General features: G+C 38.9%; 1 protein-coding gene across 7 annotated transcripts in view; it reads left to right on the top strand.

Annotated features, from left to right (window-relative positions):
• LOC143207936 (protein trachealess-like) overlaps positions 1 to 20964 on the top strand; it is a 231661-nt gene that overhangs the window by 33867 nt on the left and 176830 nt on the right. The window contains exon 1 of one of the 7 annotated variants that reach the window (XM_076421877.1): positions 19 to 37. The exons of 5 other annotated variants lie outside the window; for them this stretch is intronic. Coding sequence is in view for 1 of the 2 variants with exons in the window: in XM_076421876.1 (XP_076277991.1) it covers positions 4142 to 4143 (2 nt within the window). In the remaining variant the exon portion in view is untranslated. Of the gene's footprint in view, positions 1 to 18; positions 38 to 771; positions 4144 to 20964 lie in introns of those variants that run through there. One more of the 7 variants, XM_076421876.1, reaches the window with a different exon arrangement.

The following is a 20964-nucleotide window of genomic DNA, read 5'->3' as shown; positions in this document are numbered from 1 at the left end:
GTTGATCGGGCTACGCAATTAATTATGGAGGTAACAGGTGAGCTGACATTTCTGATTTGTGACTTCTTGTATAACAATTATTTAATACGAAATTTACAATTTCTGGCAATATCGAATCTATTAATAAATAGGTTACTTCATGTTTTAATACTTACAATATATTTATATTGAACGATATCAACATTCAATTAAGTTATACGAACTATACGTATTGTATACACATACGTATACTATATGTATATGTATGTATATAATATACTCTCTCTATACATAATCTTATATACAATACTATACTATTAAATTAATGTGAGATATATTATTTTGAAGTTTTTACACCAACTAGATTTCCATAATTCTAATATCATTTGTGTATAAGTTGTAAACGAGGTTTACTATTTTATTATAGTTTTATGTTTAGAAGCTGTAACAATAAAATGAGAAAGTGTAATTCGGTAGTAATAGTAGATCTAATACTATTAACGAGGGTTAATATCGTTGAACATGAGGTCAGAAATGCATAGACTGTGATCATCCACTGCATAATTAGTGTAGTAGAAATCCTAACCAGTCTTGAGTGCTATTTGCATCATGACTTGACGCTAAGCAAAGTAATTTTAAATTATATGTAACTATAACAAATTATTATTAATAATTAAATATAAACTTAATAAAATATAACTAAATCGGTTAACTATTTCTATAAAGTTACTTCTATTAACTAATGTATAAAGTTATTCTTATTTCGAATTGTATTTAACCTATGTGTAAAACCTAACAAAATTTAAACTTCAATAACAATAACATTTCAGTAAATCATAGCATATTTTAAAATTTGTATAATAAATTTTTCTTTCTACATACTATAATAAAAAGTTTACTGAATGTTTATCTATCAGAAGAAAATAGAAAAGTTTAGGAATTCATAGAAAAGTTTAGAAATTCTTATATCTTAGAAGTCCATGAAATGTGTACTCTAATGAAGGGTATGTGTGCATCGTGAATGCATCGTAAACTTTGGTGTGAACGCGACATAACCTCGAACAATTTCAAACAAGCTGTGCCAATTGGAAGGATAACTGCGTCAGAGTTGAATAAGGGTTCTCAGCGTGTCTACTTGACAATTCTCTATTCAAAAATGTGATTTGCTGTGCTCCGTTTATTATTCTTTGGGGGGTGGTGCAATTTTCTTATGCTACTTATCTAGATACCACTCGATATTCATTGATCGAAACGTAAACTACGCGTGTCATGTTAAACGTCGCGGATACTACTTCACGAGTAGGTCAGTAGCCAGTCATGTATGAAGCCATTAAGCAATCAGAATACCTATTGTACTTAGGCTGATTAACAATGACAGTATGGTAAATACCTTGTCCGATGAATACTGATTGTTTAGAGACTTCATGTGTTGTAAGTACCAATTGAGTAAATATAGTAGAAACTTTTTTTGGACAAATGTGTTCTGGTAGGTTAGTGATTTAATGCATTTCTTCGATGCATTCATTCAGTGATTACTTTTTATTTTGTTTATAATATCAATCAATCACATTAATGACCAGACTATGTACCTTTATGAAAAAAAATTTCAGAATCTATTGTAAAAAATGGGAGCCATATGAAAGTTTATTTTTTGTTTTGTCTTACCTAAATTCTTTGAATTCATCTACATACCGTATTTTTTTCTACTAAAATCTTAAAAATTTGTGCTTCACTGGAAAGTGAGAAACTCTAATTACTTTTTAACCACTAAAACGTACCAATACAATTAATCACAAATTACGGTAATCCAAATTTACGGAACCTGAAGGGCAAAAATCATTTTAAAAACTTACAAAAAATAAGATTGCAATAATGTTGTAGCCTGTTTCTATATTTCTTCCTTTTTAAAAGATTGTAATTTTTGTATTTGGAGACTCGTATAACTAATAAATTTAATTACTTCTTTTAAATAAAAAAAAAGAAAGAATTATATTAAAATTACAGTCACAACAGTCAAATTGTTCTAGATTCGTGCAAATACATACCAAACAACCAAATATCATATTGTTATTACATTATTACACTAAGCTTTCGAAACTTCTGAAAATGAAACGAACTTTTGGGGCAACCTAATATATCATCGAGACTTTAAGTTTCATGCATACATTCGTACTTGCATGCTATACATCAACTACGTTAGCGAAATGATGAACTGAATCTAAAAAGATTCAAAATAATTCACAAGTTTAGGAGTCGTAGAAGATTTACGTAAGGGATCTGCGAACATGCAAAAGAATTATGAGGATCCAAAAGATTTAGAGAACTCGAGGTCAGACTTTATCGAACGAGTACACTGCCCATTTTTATACCGAGAAAAATTTCCTACATTAACCTGAGGGGACGTAGGCATGGGCTTTATCTGCGGCCCAAGACACTCTTCGCGGTCAAAAAAATAAAAACAATTTAAATTAAAAACTTAAGAAAAAATAGGTTACACAGAAATGTTTGGTACTTGAGTTAATTTGGGTTAATTGGGTAGGTCTTCACGCAGTGTTAGCCTAGGCCCTAGGGCTCCAAAAGTAATTCCTTGCCGTATCATTTTCTTTACAGTTACAGCGATTAAAACGTCTTTATCATCAAAAATGTTGTAGAAGCTAAAAGAAAATTTATATTTTTCGTATGGCTACATTTAATTTAATGCTTAAATATTGATTACAAACAAATCAAATTTCATTTAATTTAGAAAGAAAGGCGAAACATTCATATTTGTTGGGCTTTGTTTAAAATCTTCATGACGAGCGTGACTCGTTAAAATACGGCAAGGGGTTAACGATCAGCTGCAGGAGAGCACTTCTATAATTTCAATAATTGTGGAAGAAGACATCAGAAACAAGTCATTTTGATCCGATCGACTCTCTAGCGTTAAATTCCTCAAGGGTGTGGACTCCTTTTTGATCTCAACGGAGTTGATTGACGCGATGTAACAAAGAAGTTGTCATTAGGAGAATCTCATATTTCACCTACTCATTTCTGTGATAAATGCATAAAACCCTATGCGAAGAGTACCTAATTGATCTGTTCTTCAAGAAACGTTCGTTACAAACGACTACAAGCAGATATTCTTTCAGAACACGACAATATTTTAAGAGAGACACACAAAAACCACTGATGTACTGTTAGTAGATGTACCAAGAAAACTTATGGTTCCGGGTTATATGTAGAATTGTCCGTATATCATCACGAATGGTCCCAGTATTCGAGTTTTCCACGTATCGGTAAATTCTAACGTTGAACCGGTGCGGCGTGCAAGTCAAAACTGTCGCGCCCATCATCCTCGGTACATAAATATCGTACAAATGCTTCTCGCCACCATCAGCATTACAAATGGCGGCGGCTGCGGCGGGTGTGTCGCCAGAACGTCGCAAAATATCGGCTGGAAACGTACTAGCCCGATAAATTTATTTCTCCTATCGATGAAATCGGGTTGACAAACGGTCGGGCACAATAAGAGCGCAATGACGCGCGGTGATGCGCTGCGTCGTGTCCGCGGCCGTTCTTTGCGCGTCTCGCTACCTGCTGCGCCATGACTTTCGCCGCATGGTGTGGTGGTGCATGTCGTCGAATGGGTGTCCTTTCTTGCGGGAACTGGTCCGCGTTCCCTGAAGGGTTGATAATACGCCGATTAAATTGAAAACAGCAAAGCTAATTGCACTACGCCTGTATTATTCATTGGATCCAGCGGCGCGGCTCGGTAGGGATGGGATCAAGTTCAATGTAGACAGTAGACTCATGTACGAATCCGAGTTAATTTCAATAGCCACAAGCATTGTCCTATTAAGTTGTTGCGTCTGAAATGCTCGATTTTTGAACGTGAATGTTCTGAAGCGCGTTTCAATCAAGAAATGCTATTACAATTTACGAGTTTATTATATATCATCTAAGGTACAAAGCTGGTCTTAATTGGGATATTCAATTTTCCTTTGAATAATGTTTATTTCGATGTGATGCATTAAGACTCTTGTTCTTTTTTGTCAGAAATGCATGAAATCCGCGATCTACCCATAAATAGATGATGAATCTAGGAGTGTCTACTTTGAATAAGTAAGAAGAAATGGAGTTTTAGGTGAATTATAATGACTTTTTGGAGAAGCAATGAATTATTATGTGAGTATACAAGTTTTATTTTATTAAGAAATGTTCGATTGTAGATGTTAAGCTGTAGGTGATTATACTCTTTATTTTTGTAAGCAAATTTTAACAATTGCACCTTAAATTTTCCAAGGTGATAAGTTTTGCAATCTAACAGTGCTTTATGTATACTGGTTTTGACAATCTTTTTGGTATACTTTTAACCTATACCAGTAGTTTACTCTAGTACCTGCTGGTACTGATAAAGTACTTAAGTACTTTGACTATGGTGCAACCTCAGTTCTCTTGACTTCGTTGTTGTCTGGTGGTTCAAAAACTCGTAACAATAATTTAACTCATCTTACCTGATGAAAATTAAACTAACTGATTTCGGTAATGTCCAATATTTATTCATCACTATCAAATCATATTACACAGAATGACTTATGTTGGTTCATAATTAAACGAGTTATTGCTTTTATATTGGGTTGGAACGAAAGTTCGTAGAGTTTCTAAATCAGAATTCAAAGATAAAAGTAAGATATTTATTCATAGGTTTATTGAATAACATCATAAGCCAGCTAAAAGATGGCAAAAACTAATACAACGGAAAATATGTTCTTGAACAAATCTATGTGTAAATATCTTAATTTTATCTTTGAGTTTTAATTTACAAACGCTACGAACTTCAACCTAATACTACAAAAATAAACTCTTCCTTGAGAGTCATATACTTTTAAAAAATATAATGAATAATCTCTGATAGGCAATATGTTAATATCATGAATAAGATGATGACTAAAATTATATTAAGTCTCTTTTAGAATAAAAACGCATTGCATGGTTTGTAGCAAATAGGAGCTACAGTATTCTTTATTCTTTTAATATTTCCGTAAATTGAAAAAAAACACTATACTATATCGATATTTTAAACGTCTTTCAATCATGTTACTGTTCTAAATTTCACTTACCAAGTTTCTTCATAATCTAATATAATCTGCAGTCAACTCAGAGTTCCACACTTACACTTCAGAAATAGCAAATACGTTTCCAGTAAAAATCGACAGCGATTGTTAAGCACCTCTACATACATGTAAGCATGCAGTATGGTAGTAGCCAAAGCTCGCGGTTTCGCCCTCTTACTCGTGCGGTACACGACCGAATACGGTGGTTATTTAAGAAAAACCACGACTTTCCTTCTACTGCCGCGTTCTTGCTGCGCACATGCGTTCAACTTGGTGTAATTGTTACTTGTTTTTGTCGCGTCGTCGGTGGTTCCCCTTAATGCTTTCAGAAATTTGTTGAATTACTACACGCGCGACGTATTGGGGCATAATGTGGTGGTTTTTATTGTTATCAAGGGATCTGCCGTTACAAGAAACGATTTCTGGCCGAGTAAGAAAGACCGTTCTCTAATATGGCCTTAAATATTTATTTTGTACAGCAATACTTACTTTCTGAAAGCAGAACAAGACAATTCAGAGTACATTGAAAATATTTAATTATTATTTTTGTGTCTTTATTACAGTTTAGTATAAACATCTCTTTCAAATCTGTTCGGAAATTAGAAATCGGGGATTAATCTTTGAAACTTTGTTTAATGGGCGATCATTAGACAGCAAGAATTAAATTCTTCTAATGCTGTTTTCAATTTATGTTTTTACCAAATGATTGATCTCTTTTTGTCTGTTGTGAGATGTATTTATAAGTACACATAATTTGTTGGTTTGAAGTGTAAAACAAAAATGGGTGAAACATTATCTAAGGCTCTTTTATGAACCATTGGGTTGGAACGAAAGTTCGTTTTTAAATTAACATTCGAAGATAAAATGAAGATATTTATTCATAGGTTTATTCAGTAACACGATAAGTTACCTCAAAAATTGCAAACAGTATTTATTAAAAAATTTTAGAACTTTCGTTCCACACCCCAATACCAATAGCTGTTAATAATCGGGCTCCGTCGAGACTTCTCAAACTTTCTCACCGCAGTTGACGCACTGAGACATTGAACGTCGTTCCGCCAGTTATCGGCAAAACGAAGAGGAGCGTAATGATACGACCGCGAAAACGTGGAAAAGCATCGGGACGCGTGGTCGTCGAATTGTTATTAATAACAAGCGAGGTCGTAAATCGCAGCTAACGATTCCGAAATACGGTTGCACGGTCGGCGACCGGCCGGCTGAATGATAATCGCCCCTAATAACACACACGGAGCGCCGGCTTCGAAACGGGGGATCGCGCGGCACCCGAAAAGTATCACGGCATACCTCCACACTTCGGTACATTGAAATCTTTCTGGAAACGCTGCTGAAGCAAGTGTGCGGAGAAGGGGTATCCCCTTTGGAAGAGACGAGAACGGCGGCGGCAGTTTGCGTCGACAGCCACTTGCCGAAACGACCCGGTACGCACCCCGTGAAACGCTAAAAGGCTAAAAGGTTTCCGTCACCGCACGAAACGACCGGCTACGATCGGTACGATGCCGTCGCGACGACCCAGGTAGGAGGGTTTATTCCAGAGGACGGTATTATAACTTACCAGGTGGTATAACTCGGACGAAGACGAGGAATTAGCAATTTTTACCGGTCGCCCTGGCATGGCACCGCGTCCGGGAGCGTTCCCTGAGTTCCAAAGGGAACGGGCCAGGGCCCGGTCCCGGAGCCCGATAAACTTTCGAGGCAGAATGATGATAAGTCTTATGCATAATTTCCCCGGGTGTACACCGCGAGATTGTACTTGAGATCCGATAAAAATTATATGATATAATGTGGTACCGGGTGATTCGTAGCCGGCGGCCGATCGGCGCTCGGACCAGCCGATTCGTATCGTGTGGCGTTTTTTATCGGGCTCTCTCGGGCTCGAAAGACGATTACTCGGTGGATCATGTCTTTAAGCCGCGGTGCCGACGATGTTTTCTCTCCCCCGTGGACAGCGATGCCCGAGCTATAACGTACGCCATAAAAATCCTTAAACGAGATAAGAAGCTTGTTAATCGATCCACCGTGAACGAATAACTGCCCGCTACAAATGGCAACGATAGTTTGACTGTGACTGAATAAACGTACCCGGACCCATGGCGACCGATAATTTCCGTGATTATATGCGGGCCGTTTCTTGTCGTGGCCAACCAACGATCTGCCACGATGTTGACGAGGACTCTCCGATCGGTAATCGCACTGTTCTTCCCCTTTTTTGGCTTTTCTTACGCATTGCGGGATGTAGTACATGCGGGGATGTGTTGCCGCGCCGCGTCGCGTGGATTGATATTAATGCGTCCAATCTTCCTACTGCGAATGCAAAGTCCTGCGGCTGTTATGTTATTATTAGACGGCTTATCTTTGTGCAAAACAAAAATTGCAAGAAATAGAGGCCAAGTAACAATTTCTTTTTTCCTTTACTTTTTTTAATGAGTTGGAACTAGCACACTGATATTATTAAATTCTTTTAATCTACAGTTTCGAACTGCACGTACTCAGTTTTGTCAAAAATGCGTAAAATTCGTAGTCTAGTTGTTATTTATATATTTATAAACATTTATATGGCTATTATGGTATTATTACAACTTTTATAATAGCTTTTGGCTATCAGGTTGTTGTTGATACTTTTATAAAAATTTACGACTATCAGGATATTATTAGTACATTTATTAAACCCCATGACTGTTAGATTATTATTAATAAGTTTCTAAAAATTTGTAGTTGTGATCGATACATTTATTAACACAACTCTATTTTTGTATTCATGTTTTATCTCTTCTTTATCAGATTTGTGTGTTTATTTACTTTATTCTCATATTAGTACATTTTCAGTGCCTTGTTTTCTGCGAGAAATATTTTTAATTATTATTATTTAATGAATTGTGTATCTATTTTCATCTATCTTCAATAATGTTAGAGTCTCTACGACGTTAATCCAACCGAAACGATTCTAGTAACCAGCAAAACAAGTCCGAAGTACTATATCCTGCCATAAGCAATAAATGCTTTTTCTATAAGCAATTTTCAATTAATGGGGCAAATATTGTACAAGAATGTTTGCACAAATGGTTCGAGAAACCATATATAAAACCTTTTACGCTATAATAAATGCTCTAATGATATCGACTACTTTTTCACAGTATTAAACGAGTTACCAGTTCTTGAGTTATTATACATCTAATGCATTTATATTGGCGATTACGGAAGCCATGAAACTACATACTTTAATGCGTTTATAATATAAAGTGCAATGAAAATGGTAAATCGTAAATATTTATGGAAATTTAAATCTTGCATTTTAATTTCTTCATTTATACAAAGTGTAAATATGTAAAAATGTTTAGTTGTAATCTATAATGAACTTCATGTATTGCAACAGTAACACAACACAAAATTTTCAATTTTTAAGTTTCTGATGTGACGAAATTATAATAATTCAAGATATTACGAAAAACATCATAATGTTTATGTAAGATTATTTTTGTCGTAAGTGAGCAATAATAGCGAAAACATTCGACGGTGCTAATCAAACATGCAAGAATGTTCAGTTGAAACTCGAAAGGAAGTGAAAAATGCTTCGAAATGCAAGGCACGTAAAAATTGTTTCGCGTGAAAATATTCAGTGGATAAGTATGCGAGGAGTAAACCTTTATCGTGTCTGTCAGTCACAGAAGTAGTTTATTAACGCGAAAATAATGTTATCTGTTTAGCGAGGCCCTCTTTTAGTTGAAGGAAGTTAATTAGGCTGCGGCAATTATGCAAAGTGTTGCGACCACTGTCCTCGCTGATAAGTTTCAGCCATTGATTGTCGCTGTTACAAGATACTTTGAACACTGTATCTTCTTATCTCTCATTGATTCTTCTTTTTTACACTCTGCCCACGAAATCTTTTCATTAAGAGAAAGTTGAGAGCAAGATAGATATTTATAGAATACAGTTGGCACGATTTACATACCTATAACAGCGCCAATTATCTATTTGGCAGGATTTTTTAAATTCCTGACACATGTGAACCATATTTATACTGTTATTAAGTTTGTACCAATAGCTAGAATAGATAATGTATTGTTATTCTAAAATGTGATTTCTCTCATAAAAATATTTTTTTAAAAATTTAAAAGTTATTGATTAATATCGATATACTCTATAAAATAATAACAATCATTCAGTGTAATTTCACTGTTTTCAGATGATTATAATTAGACTTCAAATCTTTATGCAAAATGAAAATTTTCTATCTGAATTGCAACAAACTGGAGTGAAATAGAAATGAATTTTTTTCCTTAATATATTTAATGTTTCCACTGTTTTAACTTACACCTACCTGTTTCTGTCGCAAATGTATTAACCATGCTGTCTAGTAATAAGTGAGTACATGGAAAAGAGAACATTACTACCTTCTAGGTATATAACGAACTACCTTATAGTAATATAATTCCTTCATAAGTATTTAACTATCTTAAGAAACACAGAAATTCTTCATTTCAGAAAAACTTTTTTGAAATCACATGTCAGTCAGCTTTTCGTGCCAAGTGCACCACTGTACTGGTAGGTTTACTGTTAAGCTTTCTAAAGACCACCAGGAATATTCAGTTCTAGCAGCAGTATAATTCACGTGTCGGCTTACGCGTTTGTTCACAATAACGCGGAAAATCTCCGCCAAGACGCGGCGGCATTGCCGACAATCTATCGCCGCGGAATATCCTCGTTGGCCTGTGGACCCTTTACTCGAGAGGCAATACCATCGGAGTTCCAAGTGAACCATTTATCCTGCTCACCTACAAAATAAATACTCTGGCACGTCACCACGCGGAGCAAGTAAATCGTCACGGCGACTCTTTCCCGAGCGGTCCATCATCCCAATTACAGGTAAAACCGTGGTTGCTGGTGGATCTCTCGCGCGCGAGCCACGCAAAAGGTTCTCCCACGCGCGACGGAACAAACACACGATTGCCAGCTGACGAGGTCGAGGCAGAGAAATGGATGAGTGCGGTGGCCTGTTGGAAGGTCGTTCTCGTTCCGTATTCGAAATATCGGGGGCAGGATAGATAACGGGGCGAGGAAAGTCGAGGTGTCTTCGAGTGGAACTGTCCTATTACCGGGCAATACGGTAATGAATCTCCGATCGGATGCAAATGAGCCAATTCGGGGGAATATGGAGGCGCGGTCGGTACAGGCGGGTACGGGCGGATGCATGCGGGTAGGCCCGAACCCGGGGAACAGTTGGTGTGGTATCGGGGCCCGTGTAAAGGGTCGGAGCAAGGGCCGAATGGCTCGGGGGCACGTGCACGCACGAATACATTAACACGCGCGTGCTTCTGACGGACTGCGAGCAGCCAGGGAGCTGTGGAGCGGATACCCGGTCAACAACACACGCAGACGTTTAGGCGCCACGGCCTTCGAGCCAATAAATCCACGCTGCCTCATTACTAAGCTTGTCTCTTTAATTGAAATCTCGTGTTTTTCCGAGCGGACTTTTTTTGCCGGTCCCGCGAGTTCCAGCTTTTATTTAAACTCCGCGCGACACCTCGCGATATCTTTCCCTCGCCGCTCCCGGCCCAGATGCCACCGCTTTCTGTCTTCTTCTTGTACCCGCGCAGACCACGGGCCCCTGGGCCCCACGATTTATGCGTCTCATTCGGCCCGGCATACGTTCCGTGATCCGTTTCGTCTCCTCGCTCTTGCTAATCGCTTCGTCACGTCCAGCCGAGGTTTTTCAGCAAAACGCGCCTCAACCGGACCGTTTCAGTTAAGAGGCGACGAACTTCTTGCGAATTCGATGGTAATGATGGCCGCGACGCTGCTCCCGCTCGCTGGTAGCTCGGTGCATGAGCTTTAACCGCTTGTCTTAGGTGTTCTCTAGCAATTGGGCTCGCTGGAGATGAACTTCCTCTCAAAGCAGTAGGACCATTGTAGACAGTAGCAAGTCGCGACAGAGTTGATGTCACCCTTCTCAGGTAGCAAAGAATGCACGCTGGCACTTTACTGCCTCACCTCCTTGGACAAGGTATAGAAGTAGATGCTGGAAGAAAAATAACAATGTTGTGAGAATGTTTATTGAATCTTTTAACTTCTTATGAACATATTCAAAAATTCAAAGAAAGGCAAGTAGAACTAAAGTAGTCGAAATTTTGCCACAGTCAATGTGAGGATAATATACAGTGAGGAGCGACATTGCACCAAGGAAACCAGAGAAAGTTACTTCTAATAACCTAAGGAATCAACCCTTTCATACAATCTACTTTCTAAATATAGTTCCCGATACCGGAAAAAAGAAGAAATTCTCAATTTTTTGTTCAGAGAGCCTGTTGGTGTAAAAACAAGCATACCTTTGTTACATCTGGAAACCTAACTACCGTGTTACGGGAGGGAGAGATACGTCTATTGTATTTTCTTCGATTTTAAAGGCACTGTAACGAACCTCTGAAGAAGTATACTTCTTTGGACGTGAAATGCACTGAGCCGTAAAAAGATTGTGGGTGGACCCCGTACGTAAAAAAGTTGAAGAACTTAATTTCTATACAATATCGACGGTTAATGTTTCCGCACGGCAATCGGTACAATGAAACGTGTTCTACAGTCCATTACTAATTCCGATTGTCTCGGCAAAGAGCCGGTTTATCGAGCGATTTTGGTCCATTGTGTGTAGGGTGCTGCGCGAATGGAAGACATATTTTTACGCGAAATGGCGAAAAGTAAAAAAGCGTGTTCGATTAAAGCGTGAAGGTGTCATGGCGCAATATGGAGGGGAAAGCGGCGTTATCGAGCCGAACGCACACGGCGCGCTAGTCCCTTTCGAAAAGCTGATTTCAATTCCATCCATTTTTATAGGCACAAAGTGATTTCGATCGTGGAGCCGTCGATGTGTATTTCGCAACAGGCCGGGAATGTCATAACGCGTGTCACTCTCAGACGCGTTTCTTACCTGAAAAGTCGGTCACGTTCGACGTTTCTTCGTGGCTAGCGAAGCGTAATCTTAACCAGGTTAATGTAAAAAGCCTAATCATTCGACGAACGCCGGTTTCACCGTGCAATTGGACGATTTCGCGGGAGTCGATTGAGATCGAAAGCCTCTCTCTGTCGGTCGTATAGTGGATCCAAACAATATTTGAACATCAAAGTATAGCAATAAGTTTGGACTGATTTTAAAAAGTTTGAAGATTCTACTTTCGTACACCATTATTCATTTTCCTCTAATATATGTATTTTTACTTGATGTAGTAGATGAGAAACTGAAGACCCATTCTTCCTGAAAATATTATAAATTGAAACCTCTGTAAGAACATTATAAAACTTTTCTCATGAATGAATCTCCCACGGATTTGAAGATTGAAGCTTTCCGTTTACAACGACTTCTTAAAAATTAATGTACGATTTTTTGTCACTGTTCTATGGGACTAACATGAGGACCAAGTAAAGTTAGCTGTATACCTTTCATTTAAACGTTAATACAATGACCAAAAAATTGTACATCATGTTTTTTACAATGTTGTTGTTAAGCGGAGACTTCAATCAAGGGAAGATTTCTTCACGACAAACATATTTCAATGTTTTTAGAGACGCTTTAATTGGTAGCATCATCGAGAGAAAACATGTCTTCAGTTTTCCACTTGTTACGTTGTGCGAAATTGTTTTAGGTTAAAATGAATAATGGTTGGTAGAAGTAGGAGTCTAAAGCGTTAATGTGAGACCAAGATTCTGTTTAAACATCTGCAATTTATCGGGACTATCAAATTTAGTGTACAAACACTTTTTGGATCCACAGTATAAATATTATTTTTCTACTAAAAACCTATATGAATGAAATTTTGCTATCTCACTTGATAATTTAATGGAATCATTGCATTTTCAACGTACATTTTCAAGATCCACTCGAGGGTTAACAATAGGCAAGCAGGGAAATAGCAAAATAATAGTAAAATAATAGTTAATAAGAAGCTAGCTCTGCAGTAGCAAAAGAATATGCAAGTCTCGGTCCGAAAGAAAAATGACAAACCATTGCATCAGTAGGTCAAGCCTTAGTGATGTATCGAGCCGATCAGCGATTCTTCTAGATCGCCGCGTCGACTTGCACATACATTTTCGGGGGACGTGATCAAGCGGAGAGACGCACACGACGAAAGAAAGTAAGGCAAGAAGAAAGCGAAGAAGGAGGAAGAAGGAGTCCATATCAATTTATCTCATCGAAAAATAATCGTCGAAGCTACCGGCGCGCGCGGCAAAAGCACGACCGCGAAGAGAGGGCCAGTCGCAGGCGGGTTTGCTCGTTAAAGATCACAGCTGAAATATCGCGGGCCGTGTTCGGGTATATTTGAACCAGACTTCTGGTTACGTGTCCTCGGGGCTGTCGCCGGGAAAAAAGTTTGAGTCCCTTGCAAGACAGCATCCTGCCGGTCAGTGATCCTGGCGACGCGTCGGCTCGGCCGTGGCCAGGCCGTTTCGATGTAGGTAGGTATATTCAGCACGGGCATGGGCATGGGCACGATCCATGATCCACGGGATCCACGTTCCAAGTTGCGGACTCTACGGCAGCCCACAAGCACTCTCTCTCTCGACGCGACCCGTTCGGTGGCGGATCAAGCGGGGAAGCATAGCTGGCGCATTATCACATACGTTAAGTTTTTCTGGCTCTATTGGCCCAGAGCCGGGCCACGAAAAACGACTGATTAATCGAACCAACACGGCGAACATTCTTGCGGCCGCATATACAGCCACGGGAACCAGTAGCGGACCACTGCACTGGCTGCCTGCCTGGCTGGTACCAACACCACACCCTGCGCTCCTACATTCGCACGGATGTCGGGAGAAGAGACACGAGCTGCTCCCAGAAAAACTCTCCCAATACCATCGGGAGGCCAGTTCCGCCAATGTCTTCGGGACGAAAACCGGAATGCGTTTCTTAGGGGTCTCTCGGTGCAGCGCGTCCTCTGAACTTACAATTAACGCGGTACAATATCATACGCCCGCGCGAAAAAATTGATCGCCGTGCGGTTCGAAACCGTCGCATCTCGGTGGAACTTGCGATGGATCAAGTTATCGAAGACACTCGCATACATTAACATGTTCAACTGTGAAATTAAGGACTCCCGGGGAATCCAAGTGGTTTAATTAACGCCCCTCAGTTTTGCAACTTAAACTTTGGTTCAAGATTTTCACGGAACAAATAGGCGTACGTCACATCTGTTACTTGTACATTCAGGGAGATCTACGAGTACTATTTAGCAAGCATCTAATTAAATTTTCATCATTGTCTTCTGAGCAAATTATAATACGAAGTTTCTTTGTCCGATGAAAACGCCTAAGTTCCGGATGGTTTCATTTCCTTCTTATGAATTATTGTTTCAATTACTTAATGAAATTCAAGAGTTAGGTGTTGGGTCAGATGAACTTCTCCTATTTGAAACAACCTATTTTACCGCTAACTGATATAGAAAAAATTACTATTTAATTAATCTCCTGTGGAGTGTAGGAGGAGGTTGAGGAGATTAAGAGGGGGCACGTTAGGGACAATAGTTGATAGTGGGGGAACCTGTACACTGGTAGTGGGACTCGTGAAGCGAGGGGAAGAAGTTGCTCGGGCCTGATCTATAAGATAGAGAATGAATGGAGCACAAGTTCACGGAATACATAAATGGAATGAAACATGGAGATGATCAAGTCAAATGAACGAAACTACATAATTTTCTTACAGACTTTGAAGCGTCAAGGAATTACTAGGTTTGTTAAAACTTTGTCATGAATTCCACCGTTTAATATATCACTTACTTTTAAATTCTGTAAATAAACAAAGTGTAGTGGTTGCAATATTCAATTTGTTTCTTGTAGCAAAAGTTCACGCTGTCATCGATAAGAAATCAGCAGATGAGAATTACGTAAATAAGGTTTCACCACCTTGTTACGTTGGAGTCACTAAACGTAGGTTTCACTGCTAACTTGCTAGAGGCAAGCTTGATTGACACGTGTATTAACCAACAACAACGTTGATGTACACTATCTTCGACCAACGATAAGAAGTGTATAAATACTTTGACAATTTCGCGGCAAGAGTACCTAACGGGTAATGCAGGTGTCAATCAAACTTGGTTTCGGTGAATACTCGCCAGTCAAAGTAATGTCGGTGAAACCAGTCGCCGGTTATTTCAATGTATCTTTTTTAACTTGTTGCATGTCATGATGTCTCTAATTTGAATTTCTATTGGTCTCTGAACCGTAAAAACAAGGAATTTGTTGATTTCTTCATAATTCATATCTACATTACAGGCGTATTTACGACAAACTCATTAAGATTCCGGGCTTAACGTGTTTTGCTGCTTTAATTTCTTGGGCGCGAAAACGTTTGGACTTTTTACAGAATAAATTTTCCAAATCAATTTACCACAAAAAATTTGATTCTACGTCTTTTACTTAGTATAAAAAATATTCTACATTAAAATATAAAATCACTCCTTTTCTGGTTGTATTGACATTTAACGATTATATAAGTACGGGATATATGTATATATGTATGTGTTGGGTCAAAACAAGCCCTGTCATTTCTTCCGTTACAAATTTTATTTAAAAGTTCTTTTATTGATTGATTTTACTCTTTCGTTACCGTTGACACTTTAATGCGTTTTAAAAAATTATTATACATACATATATGTATTGCTGGCGCCTTTAGACGCTTGCTTTAGTTCTTTCCGTTGACACGAGTGGCGCTTATAGGCGCTTCATTTAGATCGTTCTGCTGACACTAGAGGCGCTTATAGGTGCTCACTTTACATCGGCGAACCGATTGAAAGAGACCGGCAAAACTTGACCGTAATGGTTGCAAAAAGTTTAATTTGTTTTGTGTGAAAAATGTGTGATAACTGCCGTAGTTAAAATCGACTTTAAAGTTCCGTCAGGTTCGCGTGCTTCAGTATATACACAAAGTAGAATTGGTTGATCATGGTCAGACGCGTCAGACGATTCCTATGCAATAGCACATGTACTCGCTGCATTTTCAAACTCGATTTTCTCGAAAACGAAGCATCAAACAAAAAAATTTTATTCCTTTTTTGTCACTTATTTTTACATGTAGTATCACCCCCTGCTCGGTTGTACCACCCGTCCGGCCACACCCTGTATATTTCCAATGCGTAGCCTCATGTCTTCAAATAAAAGATTTATAAAATAGTCAATTATTAGTAACAATGCTTAAGATAGCTGACTACTTGCCTTAACCACTTAGGCCGCTGATATGGATTCTTTCTATGGTATCCTGTACCAATGTGCGTTTCTTTTACTGCATGGAGAAAATGGTAAACAGACCTTAAAAATTGAGATTTTATACTTAGACTATAGTAAGAGTAAATTTCAAGAAAATCTGAGCGTTAAGGGGTTAAATCAGTGTCTCCCAACCTTTTCTCTGTGCCATACCCCCGCCTGTCTAAAATTCTTATGCCCCCTAAGTATTATAACATATACATAACTTCTAAAAATTCAAAAATTGAATTGTTCACTGAAGAAACTTAACCCTTTGTGTTCGGAGCAATTTTAACTCGAAAGTGAAACATTGCTTCCGACTTTGAATATTTGCATTCCCTATGATTTTTGAAATTTATGGATATGAAATTGGTATAATACCTCGTACAGAACCTAAATGTTTAGTAATTGATTAAATACCGATATAATTAATAATGTAAACAATATTTTGAGTAATGGTACAGCAATTTTTACTGGCGCCTCAGAGTCACCATTCGAGTGCTAAGGGTTAAATGATAGGTTTTAGGAAGAAATCATTAGGAAATTGATGAATTGCCCCCCTTAACCACTTCGTTCTCTTGGACGTGTAATGTCGCGACGCCGATACTGTTTGTATAAGGTCATAGACGAGTTATCTCGCGACGTCGATACTGTGTGTATAAGGTGACAGACGAGTTTTCTCGCGACGCAATGCCGCTTGCGCGATGCCACGGACGCGTTATCCTTCGTGCTAACGGTATTGTGGCGCGGGATAACACGTCGCGCAATAACTCGTCTGTGACTTTATACAAACAGTATCAACGTTGCGACGTAACACGTCTATGACTTTATACAAACAGTGTCGACGTCGCGACATAACACGTCCAAGGGAACGAAGTGGTTAACAATCAAATTGCCCCCTGTGGGGCGTAAGTGTCACGTTGGGAAACACTGGGTTAAATGGTTGACTACTGGAACAATTACTCCACATAAATCACGAACTCTAACAATTTTTTGACGTAAAACGCTTGTTAAAAACACCGACGGCTGCGGGAAGGACTTTTCCTTTCGCAGTTCGTAGTGGGACAGAAAATGCCACTTGTTATGCCGACACATCGCTTAGTTATTACGTCACGCGTATCCGCTCCCCTCGTTCGGCAGTTCAGCTTTGGCGAAACGGCCGTTTCTGCGTTTGAGGCGTCGCCACCCCCTCGTACTCGCGACCTCACCCCCGGAAACTGCCGTTCCGCTCGTGGCCTCGCGGCTGATCAGAAAGCAGCCCGTCCTTGGGACAGACATTCCGTGCAGCCGGTGTAGCCGAAGTTAAACTTTACACCGTTTCGTCGCCGAATCGCCCCGGACACGTGATCGCGCCATGTGTGGATGCAAACTTGCCCCCCGTCCACATACTATCATCGCTTCCGTAGGGCACGTTTGCGGCACGGCTCCGCACCCTGGATCGCATTAAAGAATTTTGTGCCATTTCGATCGAAAATCTATTTCTCGTATCTGCTGGAGCTGTATCGCTTTTACAGCGTCCACCAATCTTACAATGGGGACAAATTTAACATTTTTTACGTTTTTTAAAATATAAAAAATAAAATCATGCCCCGTATGAAAGTATATTAAAGAGTTATTACAATTTTTCGCAGTTCCTATATTATTGTTACTTCTGTCCTGAACCTGTGTCCAACAAAACATTTTATTTTCTAAACATTAGTAAACCGTTATTTTCGCATCAAAGTTTAGACATTTATAAGTATTTTATGAGTATTAACTATATGAAATTGTTTTCGAGCCACTATTTCGATTAAATCCACTATTAGAGCAATAAGAGTAACATGACGAAATATATAAAATATTTTTCTCTTTGGAAGTCTTCTATGATCAGAAACCGTACGATTTCGCACATTCCTTGAGAACACGATAATTTCTGAACATTAGACCAAGTGGCAAGTGCGCTTAGTGCTACGTGTGGTGGAAAAACAAGATACAACCATTTATTTCGGGTAAAATAATTTGCATTTCCTCCACGACGATTACGGAGTTCGTGGCTAATAAAATTTGAGTAGCTCGAAAGACCTCATCTTCAATATTGCACGCAAATCAACCCGTAACCTTCAATTTGCTGCACGCGATGCGGATCATCATCAAATGCGAATCTTTTCTGAAATAATACCGTTGCTCACTTAACGGCTCTTGAGCGAAAAAAACGATGATTCCCGCTAAAGTATTCGAAAATTGAATGCTACTAATTAGAAATTAATGTTACTACGTTATAAATAGACTTCGTTGACACGTAATTGCACAAACAGGCTCTTTTAATATATGAATTATTTCCACTGACATGTTGTGCAGATGACTTCAGCAGTTCAAAGGTGAAACGTTAGTACAGACACACATGTTTGTTTCGCATAATTTTGACTCTTTTTGTTCGAAAAAATTGAAAAGCTACATTGGAGTATTGTTGAACATTCTCTTTATATATACACTGCCCGGATTTATAAATTATTCTTAAAACCAACTAGATTCTATCGTCATTTAAAAATAACCAATCCGCTTTAATCTACATATTTCTCTTATTTCTGACCTTGTATGACCTTGGAAATCATTGTGTTACTAATGAGTGATTTCGTCTTGATCCACGCTGTCATTAGAAAATATAGCATCCCATTTAAAAAACTGAATGTCACGTTCGTTTCTCGAAAAATAATGTAAACATAAAAAGTTGACGTAGGTTATCGTGTAGCCAGTAAAATATACTGTAAGTTCATGCTTCTCCCATTTTTAAAATGAAATTTACCGCGAACACCCTGTATAGAAATATTCTATGTAAAATGTCCGTGCTCAGGTTCAAGGCGAATGACTATCAGTCGTTTTGGATGTGACAGCTGTGTTCCTGTTGATGTCGTCAGTCATCTTCATCAATTATTTGTATTTCCAAGCCAACATCATAGCGCTTAGTTGTTCAAAGAGATGGCCTTGCCAACAGAGTTCAAGGTTATTAAAATTCGTGACGAAACATCTAAATAATTATCTTACTATCTTGTTCCAACGCCGACAGCCAACTTTGTGTATCGGTAAAACATGCACGGCTAGGCAGGGCCGGCGCGGGGCGTGTTGTGGGGTCGCGGATGGGCGTCTGAGCGATTTGGTGACATCAAAGTTTAATAAGCGCCATAAGCCGATCCGAACTGCGGCTAAAACTCGCCGAGCAATAAAACCAGCAATAAAGCGTTCGCCTTTCTCACGTCCCGCGGGTGGAGAGGCGACCGGAGCGTAGCGGGGCTGGTGAAGGAAGCGTGCCTCGCTTGCATGGTGGTTAACCGAAAGGTTAGAAGGGCGGGAACACATTAGCGGTAGAAGGTGGCGTGCTCATAGAGACGTCCGGTCGCCCAATTACTCCCGCATTAAATCAATGTTCCTCCAGGCTGGGCCATTCCGGCATCCCGGTAATAAACCGTGGGCAACATATCTGCACGACTTACGGCTCATCCCTTGTGTCGCTGCCTCGATACCACCCCACCACCACGAACTGGCAGAGGGGTTGAACAGACCGAGGCTGCCGAGAAATGTGCTTTCTGTCGTAATATTTGGCTTTAAATCATGTCGCGCTGACAGGCCCCACTTTCTTCGCACCTTCTGATTCATCCGCGACACCGCTTGCGATCTTATTCTCACGTTCTCTGTCGCCACCCTCCCTGACCCTCGGGTTCCACGGCTTTTTGAATTTGAGGTTCTGCTAGGCGGTGACATGGCCGATGTAGCTCGGTCGGAATTCATTTTTTCTTGCTCGAACCTCTTTATTGGGGATGATGAGTTAATTCGACATTCGAGGTCGCTATATAATATTTCAAAAATTGAAGATATCAACATATGATTTCTCCTCTATTGAAATCGTTAAGGGAAGAAATAACATTCAATGTAGTTTCTATTCCTTGCAATCGATGCAAACAATTTTTATTTTGCATATAGATCCGCAGTTTGATAACATTTTTGTCGCCTCAGTGCTACTTGTCTTTCAGTAGGTCTTAATTGAAAAATTCCTTAGTTAAAAAGTTAACCCTTTGTCCTACAATGTCACTCCAAGGTTGCTTACTAGCCTGACGCTTTAAATATTCATCGATGAAAAATAAAATAATTTGTGTTGTAAAATAAATGTTAGGCTGCTATTACATATGTTAGTTTATGATGGAGAATGAAAAAGATCGTCGTTTTAGAGATTTACATAGTTGTCTTATTCGTCAAATAAATTTTAATTCTGTGCACTAGTCTTTATAGCTATCATTTAAATCTCACTATAATTTTGATTGTTAAACAATCAAATTAATTTACATTTACCAAGCTGATAAAAAGTTTACTTATATCAGTTCGATCATTGCATTGTTCAAGTCCATATTGAAATTCCACTTAACACATATTAGGTGCTGTCACCGATGACCGACGATACAACATTTAATACATATAATTCTTGTATTAAAAATTAACAAATTTCAAGGTCATGGAAAAAGAAATATTTATCCAAATACTGGCGTGAATGGAAATATACTGGTGTAAATAGTCATTGATTAAGTATAGTTCCATTGAATAAAAATATTTTTGTCATCCACGGAGTGAAAATCTTGCAAAACTCACTAGGGGACTTTTCCACGACATCTACACGTGACGAACTCAA

The sequence above is a fragment of the Lasioglossum baleicum genome, chromosome 4 (assembly GCF_051020765.1).
Source record: "Lasioglossum baleicum chromosome 4, iyLasBale1, whole genome shotgun sequence".
Classification (NCBI taxonomy): domain Eukaryota; kingdom Metazoa; phylum Arthropoda; class Insecta; order Hymenoptera; family Halictidae; genus Lasioglossum; species Lasioglossum baleicum.
Note: the sequence above shows the minus strand (reverse complement) of the source record. Positions and strands in the feature narration are given on the sequence as shown.